The following is a 20,179-nucleotide window of genomic DNA, read 5'->3' as shown; positions in this document are numbered from 1 at the left end:
CAGAACATCAATAGATGCTGCCACAAGATGCTGCTGCTGCTTGAAGTATATCTTGTTAAGTCCCAGAAGATAGCAGGCACTTCTTCCATTCAAAATGTTGCAACAAATTTTGTTTTAAACCAAACAAATGTGCCAAAAACAAAATGAAAAGTTAATCTAAATTGATTTTGCTCACTTTGCACAAGTCTTTTCAAAGTACACTTTTGTAGCATTCAACATTTAGAAGGGGCATTAACCAGATCAATTTGAAATGTACAGTAGTGTGAAGAAGAATGTACACACCATAATAACAATTATCTGTTAGCTGTTCCAAAAATAGATAAATACAACCTCGGATGAACAACAACAAATGACATTACACGTGTCATGATTTATTCAACAAAAATAAAGCCAAATGGAGAAGCCATGTGTGAAAAGCTAAGTACACCTTTACTGTTTCCATAGGAAATAAGATGCCCTTGATTAATTGATCATCATCAACCTCCATAAAAGCTGAAGTTTTAGCAGTTTGCTGGTCTGGAGCATTCTGGTGTGTGTTCACACAATGCCAAAGAGGAAAGACATCAGCAAACTACTTAAAACTTTTACAGAGGTCGCTTTTCACACATGGCTTCTTCATTTTGGCTTTTATTTTTGTTGAATAAATCATGACATGGTGTAATATTTTAGGCCTACTAAGAAAAGATGATTGTTATTATATACTGATATATAAAACCATAGTATTCAAAGAGGGTGTACTTTCTTTTTGACACGACTGTACCTTGTGAGATAAACAGATTTGTTGTTAACTTGTAGTTTGTTGCTATTATATATACACACATATATACATACAGATACATATATATTTCTATTTCAAATGTGTCTTTCAGGCTTCTTTTTGATCATGGATCAGAAGGTGTTTGCCCGTAAGTACCTTATAATACATAATTTAAATTTAAAAAAAAAGTCCTTAGTTCACATATTTAGTGGTAAAAACTCTATTGTTCCATATATTAATGTTCTATAAACTCGCAATACATTAACATCAGCTTTAATTAACTTTCTGTTATTAATAAACAGTTTATTTTCCGACTTTAATTTTTAAAACAATATAATGCTTTTATTTGCTTTCTTATTTATTTTGCTGTCCAGAAAAACTCCCGAAGCCTACCATAATATTATACACGAATGATCCTGAAGACGTGATTATGGCTGAGGACAATATTAGTTTTGTCTGTAAAACTGATGTAAAAGCTGAAAGATTTAACTTATATAACAACAGCAGCTTGATACTACAGCAGACTGAGCCAACGTTTAATCTGTCCAAGGTAATGAGCAAGCAGACTGGAGTATACAAGTGCGACTACTGTTATCAGTCAACATGCTCGGAAACCAGCGATCCGGAGTATATCTACGTCAAAGGTAAGGCAGAATTCATGTAGCTCTATGTGGTTTAAGAGTAAGTGGAGATATTGCCCCAGAATCTATGGCAAAAGTCGATCTTCCCCTTTGTTTATTCCACCCTTACAAAAGCTGCATTAGCTTCCTTTAAGCTTAAAAAAGGGGAAAGAAGTACATTAATAGGAAGTAATAATCATAAGTCCTGAGAAATGACTGTTCCCTGTGGTGTACGTATATTGTACAATTACGATGCATATATTGTTATATTTAATCCGTAAACATAGTTGCATGGGTTTATTCAGTTTATTCAAATGAAAAAATGTGAAATTTGGGAAAAGGTTTGTTAAAGACAAGGAGTAACGGTTCACGGGCAATGAATAATGTTGAATAATTATCCTACCTGGGAACTATCAGGGTTTGACCTTGAGTTTCTGGGGTTTTGCTCCAATTTAAGGGTCTCAGGGTGAAGGGGCAGATTCTCAGGGTCACAGAGTCTGGAGCCGACTCTCATATTCTACGCTACCAGGATCATATATAAGACTGCCCATTGGTGCTTTTACTACCCGTATGTTCTGGCTGATATCCCTGCTTCAATGACTCAAATAAGTGTATCTTGAAATAATGTCCAGGATTCCATGTGAACCCATATTAGAGCTACTTGGTTAACAGATAGAATATTCACAATGTGCTATTAAAAGGTTAATATTTAAACAATCTCAAGGTCAGTTCATTTCGAAAGATCCCAGCTAGGGTACTTAAAAAAAATAAAAGAAAAATAAAATATAAATATAATTACCCTTAATGACATGGCCGGCCCAAGCCATTGTCCTGCCTGTGTTCAAGGATGAAATGCTGCCCCCCCTCAACAAAGCCACAACCACCAAAACCATGCCCAAACCCAGACACACATACACAAACTCAGACACACACACATACACAACTAAACTCACACAGACATACATACACACAAACCTAGACAGACACGTTTGCCAAGAAATGTCCTCACTAAAGCTTTGGACAACGGCACACATGCGATCAAAACTGACGGAAGTCACACAAAAAAAGAATTCCTGTTGGTTACTATAAATCCAATACGAAGATGTACCGTATGTATCACATTAACTGATCAGATCATGAAGTGGAAAAGGGTCTCATATCCAATTACCTGGCTAATCCTAGGCCTTCACAAAGCTTCTGCCCAGAACAACGAGAGCTCTAGGTAGCCCACCTTGGGAAGTTCTCAGGTACGACGATGCCCAACTTGTGATTTGTGCATGAGCAGCTCCGGTAGTCCTTATAATCAGGACACTGGACAAGACTCATCATTTTATTTAAATATGTGATGGAAACAAACAAGACTTCAAGTCTGGTGGTTTATTTTTTACAGAAACTTTTCCAGAACCAGAGATAACTGCCAAGCCGAGGAAGATCGTCCATTCAGGAGACAACATCACAATAACATGCAGAGCTCCGTATCCAAATCTACACTTTTTTCTATATAAGGGAGAACAGGAGGTCATGAATGACATTGCTGTCGGAAACGAAGTATCATACACAATAGAAAGCGCAAGCAACAAGGACATCGGACAATATGTCTGCATTTACAAGACAAAAAAGGACAGCACCTATCAGATGGAATCTGCAAGGAGCAACCCCATCATGATAAGAGTTAAAGGTAAAATGATTTCACGCTAATAAACCAAGATAAAATCGTAAGGGATTCATTCAAACAACTAGGGTTTGGGGGGTTATTACTATCAAATCTAAAGGTAAGGATTAGAAGTGATGCTATTACCATAGCAACCATTGGAACATTGTTGGATTATTCATATCAACTGAAATCACTCAGATTAAATTGACTTTATTGTGAGGAGAAATCTTCACTAAGCAAGCAAGTTAATCTTATTGGGTAAAAACATAACTTCCTAATCTAGGCTCACCAGCCGTCTCCCTCTTCTGGGGAGAAGCTTTCCATTGGGCGGGGTGTAGTGGGGCTAGCCCCCAAAAGCCTTTAGTGGAAGGGAGGTGGGCAGAGTGGGCCGACAGTAGATGTCACATGTGTGGGGAGTGGCTTTTCATGGGGGAGGTGTAGTGGGGCTAGCCCCTAAAAGCCTTTAGTGGAAGGGAGGTGGGCTGAGAATAGATGTGACATGTGTGGGGAGTGGCTTTTCATTGGGGGGGTGTAGTGGGGCTAGCCCCCAAAAGCCTTTAGTGGAAGGGAGGTGGGCAGAGTGGGCAGAGAGCAGATGTGACATGTGTGGGGATTGGCTATAGCCTCATGCCACGCCCCTGCCCAGAGAAATAAGAATCTGACCCAGAGACCCGGGGCGCAGGGCTTCATTTGGAGACTCCAGGTCAAACCCCGAGAGTTCCCTGGAATGAGTAAAAATAATTTTTTAAGAATTTATATTCAGGTCCAGTAAACACTTGCTATATAATTCTTTTATTTGATATGTTTTTATCATGTTCTTTATTGCATATACATAGATCTTCAGAGACCTTCCATTACCATTGGAGTTGACCCTAGAGACAGCGAAAACGTAATTATCGACTGCAAGTCTCCCACTATACAAAACTGGAAGTGGTTCCAACTGCTGAATGACAGTAAAGACGTTGAAAATGAAATCCAGTCCGATAAAAATACGGTACAATTTACTGTCAACAGAACTGAATATTCCAAAAAGAGATTTTACTGTATTTACCGCATACGGATAGGGGACGACTTCGCTGATTCTAAGCTGAGTTACTCGATAATTGTAGATCAGGGTAAGTATTAAGGATCTGTGCCCACTGACACTTTTCACGTCTAGATAAGGATATGTATAATAATCTATAATAGATATTGTTCTGAATGCCACAACACAATAAAATATACTCAAAAGGTAATATAACCACATATCTCAGATTATAGGCTACAGACGAGATAACCCCAAATTGGGTTTAGGGGCCACAGGAGGGGCATACCATGGACCCCTTTAAGTTTAAAACAATGGTATGGTCCAATCAGCAGGACTACAGTTGATTCAAACTTGAACATTTCCATATATACCCCCTACTGGGGTTACAAGTACTTACCTCTGTATATATTTTGCTCTGATGTAACGCTAACCGATAACACGATGCTTTGTTGCAGTGATTGATTACACCACTAACAACATCATCCGGCTTTTGTTATCAGCAGTGATACTGCTAGTCCTTGGTGTCATTGTTTGGAAACACTTCAGATTTTTGCAAGAGAGAACACAGTATCTCCCCACGTTGCCCCCAGCACTAGTTGCTGAAGACAAGTCCAAAGGAAATCCGGAAAACCCAGGGGTGGCATACATACGCGACCCCCAAGAGGATGCTATTGTATTCGATACGCTCTAAATAAAACGCCTGCTGTTTGCAGCTGTATATCCCTGTCTCTAGATTCACAAAATGGCAAGTTTGTCCTTAATTAACTCAAAATCGTATTGTCCAAGAGAATGGAATCTTACTTTGCCATCTTCATATTAAATATTACTGACGATGTATAGAGTATAGGCTTCACATAAGGTTGGTTTAGGGTTTTTTTGTATGCACCTTAATTTTCTTGTACATTAAAATTAAAATATTTAGACCGCTACAGTCCCTGCTTTTTTTGTCAATGATCCAATTGAGGCTTCACTTTTAGTGGTTATTAATTCATATTTAATACAAACCTGTAGCTTGTAGTTTGGAGAACTTGATGAGAGATAAGAGCCATCAAAACCCATCTGGTCTAAGTGTTTCTCCTGATGTAAAGACGTCGACCTTAATCAGCCCTGAAATATATAGTAATGGAATATTTTGCCTGTGAGTTCTGTGGCATAAGGTGGCAAGGCTGGCACGTCTAATTTATTATCTCTCCGTTCTCCTCATCACGTCTTCACAACGGCGATCTAAACCAAACAGCAGCAATCTGTGGACAAGCCAGTTCCCGGCAACGTTGGGGCTTTGCCAAAAATGTAATTTCACAAACCACAAACTTTTGCACAAACATTTCATTTGAAATTTTGTAACTGCGTCTAGTGGGGTGATTTTTGCATAATTTTGTATCATTTATAAGAGTGAGCATACAAACTATACAAAAAAAAACATAAATAAAAACCTTACACCCTATAGTTACATAGTTATATAATAAATGTGAAAAATTGACTTTGGTTCATTTAGTTCACGCTTTCCAAGATATGCCTAAGTATGCTGTTTCTATTGAAGCAAACAAGACCCCCCCCAAAAAAAAATGATTAAAAATTCATATTTTCTTTTTGATACATCACAATATTTGGTATAGAGCTGTACCATGTTAGCCATAGAAAGAGAGCTAAAGATGATACCTTTATTGGCTAACTGATGTATAATGGATTCCAATCTTTTAAGGGAGTTGAACCCTAAATTCACATTTTGCGTATACATTTCCCAGCCAATCGGCTAGCCCAATGTATAGGTAAAAATGTACAGAGCAATACCTTGTCAATTTTCAATGAAAGGCGCAATTTACTTTCTACAGGTACGGTATGTGTTGCCTTCACATCAGTGTCCATGACAAGGCTTGTGGAAGCCATTGTTGCCTATGAAGCATTAATGAAATGTCCACCACGAAGCATGCTGCACATTGACTGATTACCCATTAGGCACATTGAGAATTAGGGCCACCAAGCTCAATGGAAGATCCAGCCACCCCAGCACCACCGCCTAATAGTAACCACACTGCGCAAACTGGACATGGACCTCCATAGGGCAAATGGGCCACAAGAGATCATTGATCTCCTCGATCGCCAAATGGAGCCTGGCACCGAAGAGGTTAAACACACACTTCAGCATTTAAGAGGTTAGCTACACACACTGTACAAACAAAGACAAGTGATATCACTTCGGAAAATGATATCGGGACGATGTTTCCCAAGCATGTGATAACACCGTTTGTGATGTCTCTCTTATAGACATTGGCTTTTGAAATTTCCTCTTAAAGTTGGCTTCACCATCAGACACTTCAGACATTTTGATCGGGTGGCTGATAATTAAGACAGGCTTTCACAACTTTTTAAAGATTCATTTTTAATACAAACCTATAGCTTAGAATTTGGAGATAGATAAAGCCTAGATAAAGCAGATAAAAAGCATTCGGCCTATCTAGAATACGTGTCTCCTGGTGTAAAGAGTCGGACCTTAATAGGCCCTCAAATATATTGTTTTAAAGTAACAGAACATTTAGCATCTAAGAAGGCAAATTCTGTGGCATAACGTGGCAAGGCTGGTACGTCTTCTTTCTCCTCACCTCCACTTCTTCTAAATTTAATTTGTGTACAGAATATTATAAAATCATAATATGATAGGTTTTAACCCCGCGTGGATAGATGCCAAGGACTCCCTGTATACAACACATGCTCAACCGAGAATGAACAAAACTAAATATCTTTCAGTATTTGGTTCTTAGGGCGTCTCCAAATTGGGCGTCAATGTCAACAAAGCACACTGTTTTTTTTGTTTTGTTTTTTAAATGCAGAAAAAGAAAAAAAAAATTTCATGATTTAAAATATCATTTCTGTTTTTTCTATTCAAATAAGTAATACGTATTTGATTCCCGGCAATCTTGCAACATATCAAGACTGCAAACAAAGCAGTAGATATTTTTAATCTAATCAAAGCAAGGGGAAGTATCTAATTCCCTGTAGTTGACTACATGGTTTGAACGGGCGCTAAGAACCGTCCAGACCATGTAACCTGCCCATTTCTTCCCTGTTGTAGAACCTCAAACCTTATCCGGCCCTCGTCTTGTCTTTTATTCAGGACAACCTCATCCCGATCCCGTGTATGTTTCAATTCCCTCACAATATCAAGGTCTATCACTTCTTCTGGAAGATTGTTGCGCGTGTCTACCAGACTCTCTATGAATAACATAACATTATAGAGTTCAATTTGATGGCGCTATATAAAATAATAAATAATAATGATACAGTAGGATAGCAAATATGAAACTTTTTCTTGTTTTTGGCTATTGCACATTTTGTGGTTGAAACTTGTTGCACAAGCAGAAGCAAAGCTGCCAGGCTCATGACGAGGAGTTTCCTTCACTCCTACTGCTAGCGTTCGATTGCTAGATTTCAAAAGTCTAAAGACCCCACACGTTAAGGTGATTTTTTAATTGTGCCTCTAAAAAGGCGGTAGGTTGAGGTGGGGTGAGGTGGGGATCGGTGTAATCCTTCCTGCTCTAAAATATGATTTCTGAGTGGATCTAAAAGCTATAATTAGCCAAGTCCGTATTGCTATCCCTGCTTATTCTGCTTTATTAAAAAAGTGATTCAGCCCATTTTAAGACATAGTTGCTTTTGGTCATACAACCGCTGTGGAGAGAGAATTCCACATCTTTACTGCTCTTACCGTAAAGAAACCATTCCTTTGCTTTAGGTGAAAACGTCTGTCCTCGAGTCTCAATAGATGACCCCTTGTTCTCGGTAAGGTCCTCTTAATGAAGAGATCACCGCAGAGCGGTTTGCATTGACCCTCACTATATTTGCCTAATATCATATTGTCTCCCACAATGTAACTTTTCCAGACTTTGTTCATAACTAAAGAGGAACAGACATTGAGAGCTTCCTGAGTTGGAAGTCTTCTTGGAAGTGGTGTGAGATGGAGTGCGTGTTAGCATGAGTTTATGTGTTTGTTAGTGAGTCTAAGTGTGTGTTAGCGTATGTCAATTTATGTAAGCATGTTTACACATGTGCACCAGAGTGGACAGTATGTTGGAGGGGGGACAAGGGGCAATGATGGCACAGACAAGCTGTTTGGGGCTGTCAGGTAATGGCACCTGTGGCAGGGTGAGCAGTTACTCTCACAGCAGGTGAGGCCATGGAAGCTTCAAACGAAAGTCTGGTTTATTTAATCTCTACAGCCCAACAAACACAGTCTCTTAACTTCAGAGACGCACAGCTACGGCCAACCTGGAGACTTCTTTAATCCCTTGGTGCCTTTCTAGTGGGAAGGGTTTGCACACACTCCATCAGAATGTTCATCAACTATTATATATATAATTTAAACGTTTTTAGGGAGATTGTTCCTTGGAATTTCAAGGATAATTTGTTTCGAAACAAAGAAGCAAGGGTCACAGATCGCTATGAAATTATTATTCGAATGAACGTTCTTGATTACATGTAGTCATGTAGTTACATGGGGACGACGAGATAAAGTATTACACGGAGAAGAAAGAACCTGTGTCATTTCATGGCGATAAGCCACAGTTCATTTTGATACATTTTGAACATGGAGCTTTTAGTCCATACATGAATCTTTTCTTTACTAACCCTTCATGTAAGAACGATTGATCTTATTTGTATTTGTGAAGAAATAATTGTAACTCAACTCACAGCCACCAGATCCACAAGACCTCGAATAAAGTGCCAGCCTATAGCATCATAAACCAGTAATCAGAACTCTGTGGGGTTATTCACGCCACGTTTTGTGCCAAATTTTAGCTTAAGGTAAGGTCATTAGCGTTAAGTTATTTGGTGGTAAACAATACATTCAAAAATGTATACACAATTGTTGTATAAAGTTTAATGGCCACAAGGGGGCGACTATTACACTAGGAAAATTGCTTATAAATTATTTCCATTTTCTATTTTTTTTCCATATGCATGATACATGTCACAGACTGTCAATGGGTATTTGTCTTGTAAATACAAAGTTACTGAATGTATTGATAGCTGAAGGCAAATAGACAACACCAAGCAGTCTGTGGATTCCTTGATCAGAGTGAAAAAATCCAGATAAAGGCAATATTACATGTTCTGAAATTGATTAACATCTTGTTGTAGAGTTGATGGTTCTTCCAGTATGCATTAATTACATGTACGGGCTCAAAATGCATTGTTTTCAATGGGTTTAGGGACCGCCCATTGTCCTTAAGGGGTTAAATATTTAAACATAAATACACACTTTATATTTATCTTTTTATTCTTTAAATAATATTTTAATATACAAAAAACTAAAGAGAAACTGCGCTCTATGGATTTACGTACCGGTAAAGTTATTTCGCCAGGATTCCCTGCGGTTACACGAAAAATAGAAAGACGGGTTTGTTTAAACCTGACAATAATTACAAATGTGTTCCGAAAAATAAGATTTTATGAAGATGTGGAAATATTATAGGTCGATGTGTTGAGCACTTCTTGCAGCATTGAAACAACTGGTAGAAATGGCCAACATAACAGCTGTGTTATATGTAAGGGGATTTTAAATGCAATTGATTGCAAGGTAGACTCACAAAACACACATTTAAGCAGGTAGGACACACTTTCTGCACCCACATGTGTGCACTACAACTCCCATAACCATCATCCATGGGCATAAATAGAAACCACAAGGCCCTGTTGAGAAAATTGCCCCAGGGCCCCCCAACTTCAACAGCTGGTCTTTGCTGCCCCTTCCAACATACACTCCGGCAAACATATGTACGCATTACACATCTGTGCACAAACACAGTTATACATCCATGCTCACACACACACACAATTGCACATCCATGCTCACACACACACACACACAATTGCACATCCAGGCTCACGCACACACAATTGCACATCCAGGCTCACGCACACACAATTGCACATCCGTGCTCTCACACACACAATTGCACATCCATGCTCAACCACACAATTGCACATCCATGCTCACACACACAATTGCACATCCATGCTCTCATACACACAATTGCACATCCATGCTCTCATACACAATTGCACATCCATGCTCATACACACACAATTGCACACCCATGCTCACACACATACAATTGCACACCCATGCTCACACACACACACAATTGCACACCCATGCTCACACACACACAATTGCACACCCATGCTTACACACACAATTGCACATCCATGCTCTCACACACATACACAATTGCACATCCATGCTCACACACACAATTTCACATCCATGCTCACACACACAATTTCACATCCATGCTCACACACACGATTTCACATCCATGCTCACACACACAATTACACATCCATGCTCACACACATACATAGATACAAACAGATATACATACATCCCACATCCCGCCCCTGCTTATCACTCACCTCTCCAGCAGATTTATTAAACTGCAGCTCCCACATTCTCGAACATTCTACGGATCCCTAAGGTACCCCACTAGTCACAAGTCCTTCCTTATAATATACGCCATTAACTAGAACCTTCCGCCTCTATCACTCAACCATTGGTTTATTCATTCAACTATTCATACCCCTATACTGCAATTTATAAGTCTTCTATGACAGACAGTGCCAAATTCCTTACTAAAGTCTTGATACGCTATATCAGCAGCTCCTCCTTGGCTTATATATCTATTACCCAGTCAAATAAATACCGTATTGGCTCGAATATAGGCCGCACTTTTTTCCCCCACTTTAAGTCTTTAAAGTGCGGGTGCGGCCTATATTCGGGGTCTAGCGCCCGACGCCCGGGACATGCAGTCCTGGGCGCCGGGCAGGCAGCGGGGTTAGGATACAGATCCCCCGCAGCGGTGCAGAGGACCTGTATCCTACTCCCCGATACGCTCAGACAGCCTCCCCTGCCGGCACTTTCCACGGGGGGGAGTACCGGCACGGGAGGTTGTCTAAGCGCATCGCACGGACGTTCACCGGCAGCGGCGATGCGCCGTTGCCGGTGAACGTGCGCACGATGCATTCTAACCCCCCGACTTACCAGGGCAGACTCCCGGGTGTCTTGCAGGGCCGGCGGCATATCTCGAGGGGGGGAGGACAGAGTGGCAGCATATCTCGGGGAGGGGGACAGGACAGAGTGGCAGCATATCTCGGAGGGGGAGGACAGAGTGGCAGCGTATCTCGGGGGAGGGAGGACAGTGGCAGCATATCTCGGGGGGGGGAGAGGACAGAGTGGCAGCATGTTTTTTGGTGCTTTTTTAAACAAAAAAACTTTTTCTTTAAAAAAGCACCAAACTTTTAGGGTGCGGCCTATATACGGGGGCGGCCTATATCCGAGCCAATACGGTAGTTAGTTTGACAAGATCTTCCTGTAGTAAACCTGTGCTGTTTCTGTGGTACTACGGTTGCCAATTTCCAATCTTCTGGAACTACTTCTGTCGTTAGTGACTGATTAAATAGATCTGCTAGTGGTTTCGCCAGGATACCTTGAAGCTCTTTTAATAATTTTGGGTGGATGTCTCATCAGGTCCGATTGATTTGGAGATTTCAAGTAGAACTTATTTTTCTGTAAACACAGCTGGGTCTCATGTCACCCCATGTCTCTTGGCTAACAAGGGTCCCTCACGTCATCTTCCTGTTTAAAAACAGAAGTATTTGTTTCAGGATTAATTTACACAATTCTCCTCATTTGTATTTGGTTTAATTATTCCTGGTTTTCCTCTCTCACTTATATATCTAAAAAAGGTTTTGTCACCCTTTTATGTTAACCCAGCAATTTTATCCTCCGTGTGCGCTTTGGTGCATCTAATCATGCGCTTGGCCCTTCTAAGCGTAGGTTTGTATTTGTTCCCATCTTCTATTTATATTTCTTAAAAGCTCTTTTATTCTTATTCAATATATTTGCCTTCTTGCTAACAAGTTGAATGAAATGTTCTGCTGACTTTAGCTCCATCTCACCTAGACTGCACCTAAATGACCCGACCATCAAAGACTTGCCTAGCAGTCTCTCTATTTTTGGAAATCCACATTTCTAAAAATCAAAAACCTTGGTTTCATTGTGCAATCTAACCACTCTCCATACATTAAACCACATGGTCACTGGAGCCCTACCCCTCCCCCCCTCTATAGTGGGGAGTCTCCATTTGTAAATGCTAAATCCAGCAGAATTTCTTGTTGGCTACTCTACGCACTGCTTTAGACACAGACACAGTCCCTTAGGATCCATCTACTTCTAGCAAACCCAGCTGTATGATTTATCCAGGCTACATCAGGGAGATTAAACTGATAGTAATGATAAGTTTACCTTTCATTGACATGTTAGCCATTTCTTCAAGCTCCTCTTCTTTTTCAGGGGGTCTACACGAAACATTGCGAGCATTCGCTTTGTTACAAAGTTCTAAAGTTACCCAAATGGTTTCTAAGTTCTTACTTTGTACAAGAGTTACCTTTAAGCTATTTTTTTTACATAAATGGAACCCCCCCCTCTTTCCTTTCTATTTAACATGTATCCTGGTATGGCAACCTCCCAGTCATTTTGCTGATTACCGAGTCTCTGTAACCGCGACTAAATCCACATTATCACTTGTCACTAACGCAATAAGTCTTATTCCTCAAACTACGGGCATTTGTACACATCACCACCAAGCTATGTGTCACAATATGTAGTGGTTTAGCTACAATGATTCCATTATTGCTTTCCCAACTTCCCGACTTGGTTAATTTGTTTTTGGAAAACAAATTTAGTTTTTTGCCCTTTTGGTTCGGACAAAAAACAGAGGGCACTTTACATTCGAAAATTAAATTACTTGTTACTCTCATTCAAACGCTCACACTCATGCTCTCTCACGCTCTCATTCACGTTCTCTTACACCATCACACACTCTCAGATTGTCTTCCGCAAACCTTTGTCAATCAGAAGTTCACCTGGAGGCCATCTCCACGGGGAAGCAGAGGGAAAAAAAGACGCAAGGAGCGGTGGATAACAGTGCGAGAGAAAGTTAGCCAGAGTGAACCTCCCAAACCAAAATTCAGAGCTTATTGCCTCATTTTTGTTTCGTCATGGGGCCCTCTTCATTTTTGAATCTGTATAAAGTAACAAAATGTATGAATTTTTTATAATTGAAACTTGCACTAATCTGAATGCACAAGCTTAATGGACACCATGTAGTGTGTCAAACAAATAGACCTTAGTAGATATGTCATTTTATTTGCTTCTTCGTGTAGGTTTTTTTTTATATATAGGTTTTTGCAAACCATGTATTCCTTTCTATCAATAGTGCAGACTAAGACAGCAAAGAAAATCATATTTTTAATAAGGTAGATGAATGGAATTGTTACATGACTTTATTTTAGTAAATGGCAATAAAACTATTTTTCTTAACCAACAATCTTTTAAAAAAAAATGTCAAATATAAAAAGGCAGATACATACAAATCATGATGATTGACCTGGTGGAATGAAAGATATCTACCGTTTGTGAGAAGCAGCGGAAGGCACTAAACCTAAAGCTTCTTTTTGTTGTCCTTAAGGACAAGGGCAAAAGCATAACTGCAATCTGCAAATCACTCACTAGAGGGCGCTATAGCCCCACTAGCTGTATAAATCATGTATCTATGGTTTATATGGAAAAACAATCCTCCTGCCCTGCGTATGCACCAAAATTAGATAAGTGATATTCCTGAAAAGACGTATAAAAGCCTTATTTCGTTATATCTGTATAGATTTTAAACCAAGCTAGGCACTTGCAGATGAAGTAGGACCTAAGGCCAGCTCATCTAGTGAGTTCAAAAGAAGCACACTAATAATGTTATTGAAGTATATTATAATAGGATAAGTTCACTTCCAACGTCATAAATTACATAATATTAGCAGATATAAGCATGATTACGTATACATATATGAAAATGCACATACAAGGCATAACATACAATGAAACCAGGCTGTACCCATGAGGTCTTACCCAACATTTTGGCGTGGACATCTTTATCGTTTGTAAATAAGATCTAGATAAGTCCACCGAAGTTTGCTCATAATAATATTGCCTGAAATTACATTACACAAATAAATACTACATGAGCTTACAGAATCAATGCACATCACAAATGTACCCCCCTCACACACAACGAATGCGTGATTGTTGTTAAATGTACCGAAAATGCATATCACAAGCCTAATCATCAGTACGTTTAACAAGTCATCAATAAATCATAAAAGTCCATATTTCTGGCAGTCAGACATCCAAGTTGGAACAATCTGAAGCTAAATGCAAAAAAGTGGAAGATAAGTCTTTTTTTTCAAACCCCTTGTATTAGTATTCTTTATGTATTTTGGATTTTTATCATATTTGTGAAGTGCTCTGAATTTTGTTTTTTCTTTTTTTAGTTCGAGGGTGGTAAGAGGATTGACACTTATTGCTGAGCCGCTAATAATTTACTGAATTCTGTACACGTGTTTTGTTATTATTCTTAAATGCACGATTGTTATAAATCATATGATTATATATGTATAGGATTAAAGCTAAAATAAGATTTAAACAAATTATCTAGAAATAAATGTAACGTTAACATGTGGGGGCAAGTAGAAAAAAAGAGGGCAATTCACAAATCTGCAAATTATCTGCAAATGGAAGAAAAAAGCTAATAACCCTGGGGTATAATAAGGAGATGAGGAGGTTAAATAAAATTTAAATATCCCCTAACATAAAACATATAAGGGTACCATCCATAGGGACATTTTTTTTTAAATGGCTGCCAGCTCTGCAGGAGGGTGTTTGAGAAAACAAATAAGAAATATAAAACATGAAAATAATATATATTGATATAAACACTATTAAATAAATAATATATATATATAATATATATTATTTATAATATATTATTTGTAATAAAAATCAATACTGGTAATATAGAATAAATAATATATATAGCTATCTAATAAATATATTATTTGTAATAAAAATCAATACTGGTAATATAGAATAAATAATATATATAGCTATCTAATAAATATATTATTTGTAATAAAAATCAATACTGGTAATATAGAATAAATAATATATATAGCTATCTAATAAATATATTATTTGTAATAAAAATCAATACTGGTAATATAGAATAAATAATATATATAGCTATCTAATAAATATATTATTTGTAATAAAAATCAATACTGGTAATATAGAATAAATAATATATATATAGCTATCTAATAAATATATTATTTGTAATAAAAATCAATACTGGTAATATAGAATAAATAATATATATAGCTATCTAATAAATATATTATTTGTAATAAAAATCAATACTGGTAATATAGAATAAATAATATATATAGCTATCTAATAAATATATTATTTGTAATAAAAATCAATACTGGTAATATAGAACAAATAATATAGAACTCTATATGAGCGCTGACTAGGCTGCTAAACTTGCTTTTTATTTGGATTTGTCATAAAAGGTTAAGAAGATAATTGTTTTCCTATATAATCATTTTCCCTTTTGATGCAGGACAGCCTATGATCTGCCCATCATTGTTCTGCACTATTTATATTTTATTATTTTGTTTTAAGTAATTATTCGTGACTGTATATATGCGGGATGAGAACACACACTCATTTTTACTTACACACACTTTTGTCTGTAGTGATTCGAGGGGAAATCTTCAAATATGTATCAGAAGAAATTGGGGCATTCTGGACCCTTCGCTCCCAACAATATTTAGAAACCGACCAATGGTGTGTCATAAAAGAAATAAAAACCTACGGGATTGGCTGGAGAAGATGGATCCACGATGGAGCTACTCCAAGGATACCGACAAATTCCAGAATTTTGGTAGCGTACGATGTCTTGGGTGTGTAACGTGTGTATCGGGGACTTTGGCTCCAACAGGGCTCAATGAAAATACTTCCTTACTTTAGGGGTCCTCACATATCATCCGCTTAAAAATAGAAATTTTAAAATTATTACATGTAAATATAGAGGGTAGAAGTGTAATCTCTTAAATTTCGCTTAAATGTAATCTTTAGTTCTTTTTTATTGGTCTATACATGTGCACCAGGGTTAGTAATGTATTTTGAGCACTTCTATTATGGTTATGTCCCCTTTTGTATTCACTATTTCCAGGTTGTCACATCTTAGTCACAATAGTTTTACTTGTCTAGTCACATATTTCGCCGTGCCCTGGGTCACTGCGCTCTGTCTTTCACAGAGGTTAATTACGTTAAACAATTGTAGATAGCAGCATCACAGAACCTGACACCAGGGCCACAATCACTACGGCATTGTCTGTTGTTACCATAGTAACACTCTCCACCACGAAGCACTCACGCATGAGAGTAGGTGAGGATCCACCTGGTGAGTTTGGACACGGCGTGGAGTAGGGGTAAGTCCTTCCCTTTACTATAGGGTATTTAAAGATTCATTTTGCCCCCGTTTAATTGCTTGTCCTGATGAAAGTCCACAAGTTGGACTGAAACGTCGATATTTTAGCGTCTTGCGATAAAAGTACTATTGAAGACCGTGAGTGCTGGCTTTATTACCATTTAATTATTGTTATTTTGCACCAGGCACCATTTTTAAACTAGGGGAACTAGTATTTGTCACCATTTCTATGTTTTGGTAGGAGTTATTTATTTGTTATATATATATATATATATATATATATATATATACATTTATTTCTTTTTCAGTTACTATATTTTTTTGGGAGGGTGCAAGAAAGCAAATAGGGATTTCATTTTGAAACCATATAATGTAAGACATTATGTTTTATTATTACATTTATTACATTTTAAAAATGTGTTAAAAATAAAGCACTGTTCACAGTTTTACAGGTATACAAATTATACAAACCTTGTACAAATGGGGGGGGGTGCCAAAAAGATATTCGTTAACTTACTCTGATTTGGAAACTGCCCCATATGTATATTTATTTATTTTACATTTTCTAATTTGTTGAGTTTTTTTTTTTTAGCCATTATCTAAGCCTAAACCTAACCCCACCTAACAAATCTCCCACTACCTCACTGGTCCTGTAGGACAACTTTTTGGTGGCTTACATCACGAGTTGCGAAGCGGTTAAAACATTTCTTATTTAAGATATTGTTTCTCACAATATAGGGTGTCACACAACTATGCCTGGGAACGCCAAACAGGTCTACACCTTGTGCCCAAAAAACCTTGCAAACTCTAAAAACCATTTACAAACAGAGGTGGTTACTGACACTATAGCACAAAATACCTGTCTCACCATGTATGTAGGTAGTGTGTACCATGCTCTGACAACCAGCTACCACCAAGACCCGCCAAGTAAAGACACGGAGACTGAATATGCATAAAACAGGCCACAGCATATCTTATTAAAAATAAAAACACCATATACTCATTAACATAAATACACAATAAGCAACCAACAAAATATAAATAGTCAATACAAATATACAAATATATCAACATAATCCATAATACATTTCAGACATCACCAACACAGGAACTGAATTAACCCCGTCCTTGCCTGACGCTCACCACTGTACAATCCAAACCACAGGTACTCCCCACCCCCCCTCGTCCAAACAAACCTGACAGCTAACTTCCGCTGTCCCAAAACCAATGCTAACCACCAGCCGACCATAAGGTCGGTGGGCACGTCTAATAAAAACCACCAGAGGTCAGGGGAGGACTGAGCCCGACTCGCCTTCCTTCACACCAGCATCCAAACGCCATAACTTACCAGACCGGCAAGGACACACTGACCACCAGCTGTCAGTACATAAAATAGAGAGGGAGGGTTTGATTAGCCGGTAAGTCTTCTCTCAAAAAGTGGCACTGACCGGGGTAACCCAGAGGGCCCCCTTTACCCCTAGGCACTCATTTACATACCCTACATTTACATACCCCAATCAAAAAAACATCCATGCCAAAAGTACGCACTCACCCGCACACACACACGCTCCCTGTCCATTCACCTACGCCGATTCCCAGGGGCCGGAGCGAATACAAGGCAAGATTCCTAAAAGCTTTATGAAATTATGTTTAAACCCTAAGCGAGCCTGGGGCTGAAGTGAGCGGCAGCCAGATAAAAAAATACCTATTTCTATCGTTATCTGCATTGGCCCTGAAACTCCTGGAATTACGGGGCTTTCAGAAACACCCACAACACGCTTCACATTCATTAGGAGATGTTCCTGTGTGAAATCTCCTTCACTTCTCCACGCAGAGCATGAGATCATTCCATTTCTCTTTTAATTTACACCTCTAACAAAAAAGGCTGGACGCGCAAGATCAGAAGGGAGCCCAGGTAATAAAGCATTCATAGTCAAAGGTAGTCAGAGTTAAAGCGACATATTGTGACCTTTCCTCTTTATATTTGCTATCTTGGTAAGCGAATTGTGCGATAAATTAGATAAATTGTGAGCAACAAAAGGTGACGAAAAAGAGTTGGTTTAGAATTTTTTTTAATTTTTATTCATGTATTTACTTGTGAATTTTAATATATCCGTAATACCAAAATATATTAAAATAAAACAATGTCAACATTTCAACCTCGTTACCATCTGATATACTTTAGAACACTTATTTAAGGAACATACGATAAAATGTACGTATTGAAGTTACACACACATTATATATATATTTTAATTATTCTTTTTTTTTTTAAATTGCAGTTTGATTGTAATAGATTTAAAAAATGTTCTTATCCAAAATGAGATTTTATTATTTTTATTTGTTTTATATAGCGCCATCATATTCCGTAGCGCTGTACAATGGGTAGACGGGACATAACAAGTAGTATGTAACATAACAAATTGACAAACAGAGACAACAGGTGAATCATCTAAATAATAGACATTTTTTTTTTTTTTTTTTTACAGAATTCATGAATGTATCTTATATTTTACTATCTGAGTTTTAAAATAACTTTTTTTTTTTACCCCAAATTTTTAATTTAAAATTTCACAAGCCTTTGGATTGGGAAATTTCACCACTTGCCTTTAAGTCATTTTTTTTTTTTTTTTTTTTTTTATAATCACTTAAAAAGAGCTTTTCTGCTAATAAATGTCTCTTTTTTAAGGGTGCTGGATTGTCTCGTATTTTACGTTTTAGTTATATTTTAAACACAGGAATGTGAATAGAATAATAAAAAAAATTTATGACAAGCAAAAAAAAAAAAAGTCAGTAATTAACTTATGTGTAGGTGGTGCGATACACGTCGCATGTCTAGATTTCAGTTAGGCTTTTGACACATAGAAGACTTAGCAATAAACTGCGATCTTTGTGTTAAGATCCCAATATTGTTGGATGGATTAGCCAGCAGCTGAGTGAGGGTTGTAGTCAATGGAATAACCTCAGGGATCTGTACTTGGACCGTTCTATTTAATATTTTCATTAGTGGAATTGCAAAAAGGTCTTGATGGTAAGGGCTTTCTTTTTTTCTGAAGACACAAAGATTTGCAACAGGGTTGATGTTCCTGGAGGCATAAGTCGAATGGCAAATGATTTAGGTAAACTGAAATGGTCATCAGAGCTGTGGGCACTGAAGTTTAACGTGCATAAGTGTAAGATAATGCACTTGGTGCATAAAACCCAAGGGCAGAGCAGCAGGTAATGCTAGCAGAATGCTTGGTTGTATAGCGAGAGGTATTAGCAGTAGGAAGAGGGAAGCGCTCATGTCGTTGTACAGATCACTGGTGAGACCTCACATGGAGTATTGTGTACAGTACTGGAGACCGGATCTCCAGAAGGATTCGGATACTTTGGAGAAAGTTTAAGTCACCTTGGCAAGTTGCTATTTCAGTGCCATTACCACGTTATAACAGGTTTTGTTTGCCTTTGTACTTCATGGCTTTTCGCCCTGTTAGAAAGAAGCATTTTTAGGGCTCTGCTTGCTCAATACCACCTACAAGGAAGTTCAACTTTGAAACTAAAACTCTCCAAAACACACAATGACAAACAAAAAGCACAATGTTTCTATCATTTAAATAAATGAATGTACTTGTATTTGTAATTTAGTCAACTATAGGTTTGTCTTCAATTCACTGCAATAAACAAAAAATGGGCCTAACATTACTATAATTTAAGTATAATTTCGCGACCCGCTTTCCCTTTACACCTTACCAACAA

The 20,179-nt window shown here is 38.0% G+C and overlaps 1 protein-coding gene across 1 annotated transcript; it reads left to right on the top strand.

The window, feature by feature from the left end:
* The first annotated feature begins 883 nt into the window (after positions 1-883).
* On the top strand, positions 884-4,876 carry LOC128469705 (immunoglobulin superfamily member 1-like). Its single transcript, XM_053451510.1, has 5 exons — positions 884-905; positions 1,132-1,401; positions 2,768-3,055; positions 3,868-4,146; positions 4,514-4,876. Exons 1-5 carry the CDS (start codon positions 884-886, stop codon positions 4,747-4,749), a joined length of 1,095 nt encoding a protein of 364 aa, XP_053307485.1. The 3' UTR covers positions 4,750-4,876.
* The last annotated feature ends 15,303 nt before the right edge of the window (positions 4,877-20,179 follow it).

Source organism: Spea bombifrons, chromosome 12 (assembly GCF_027358695.1).
Source record: "Spea bombifrons isolate aSpeBom1 chromosome 12, aSpeBom1.2.pri, whole genome shotgun sequence".
NCBI classification, from domain to species: Eukaryota; Metazoa; Chordata; class Amphibia; order Anura; family Pelobatidae; genus Spea; species Spea bombifrons.
The sequence above is the reverse complement of the archived record's forward strand: the minus strand, read 5'-3'. Positions and strand labels throughout refer to the sequence as shown.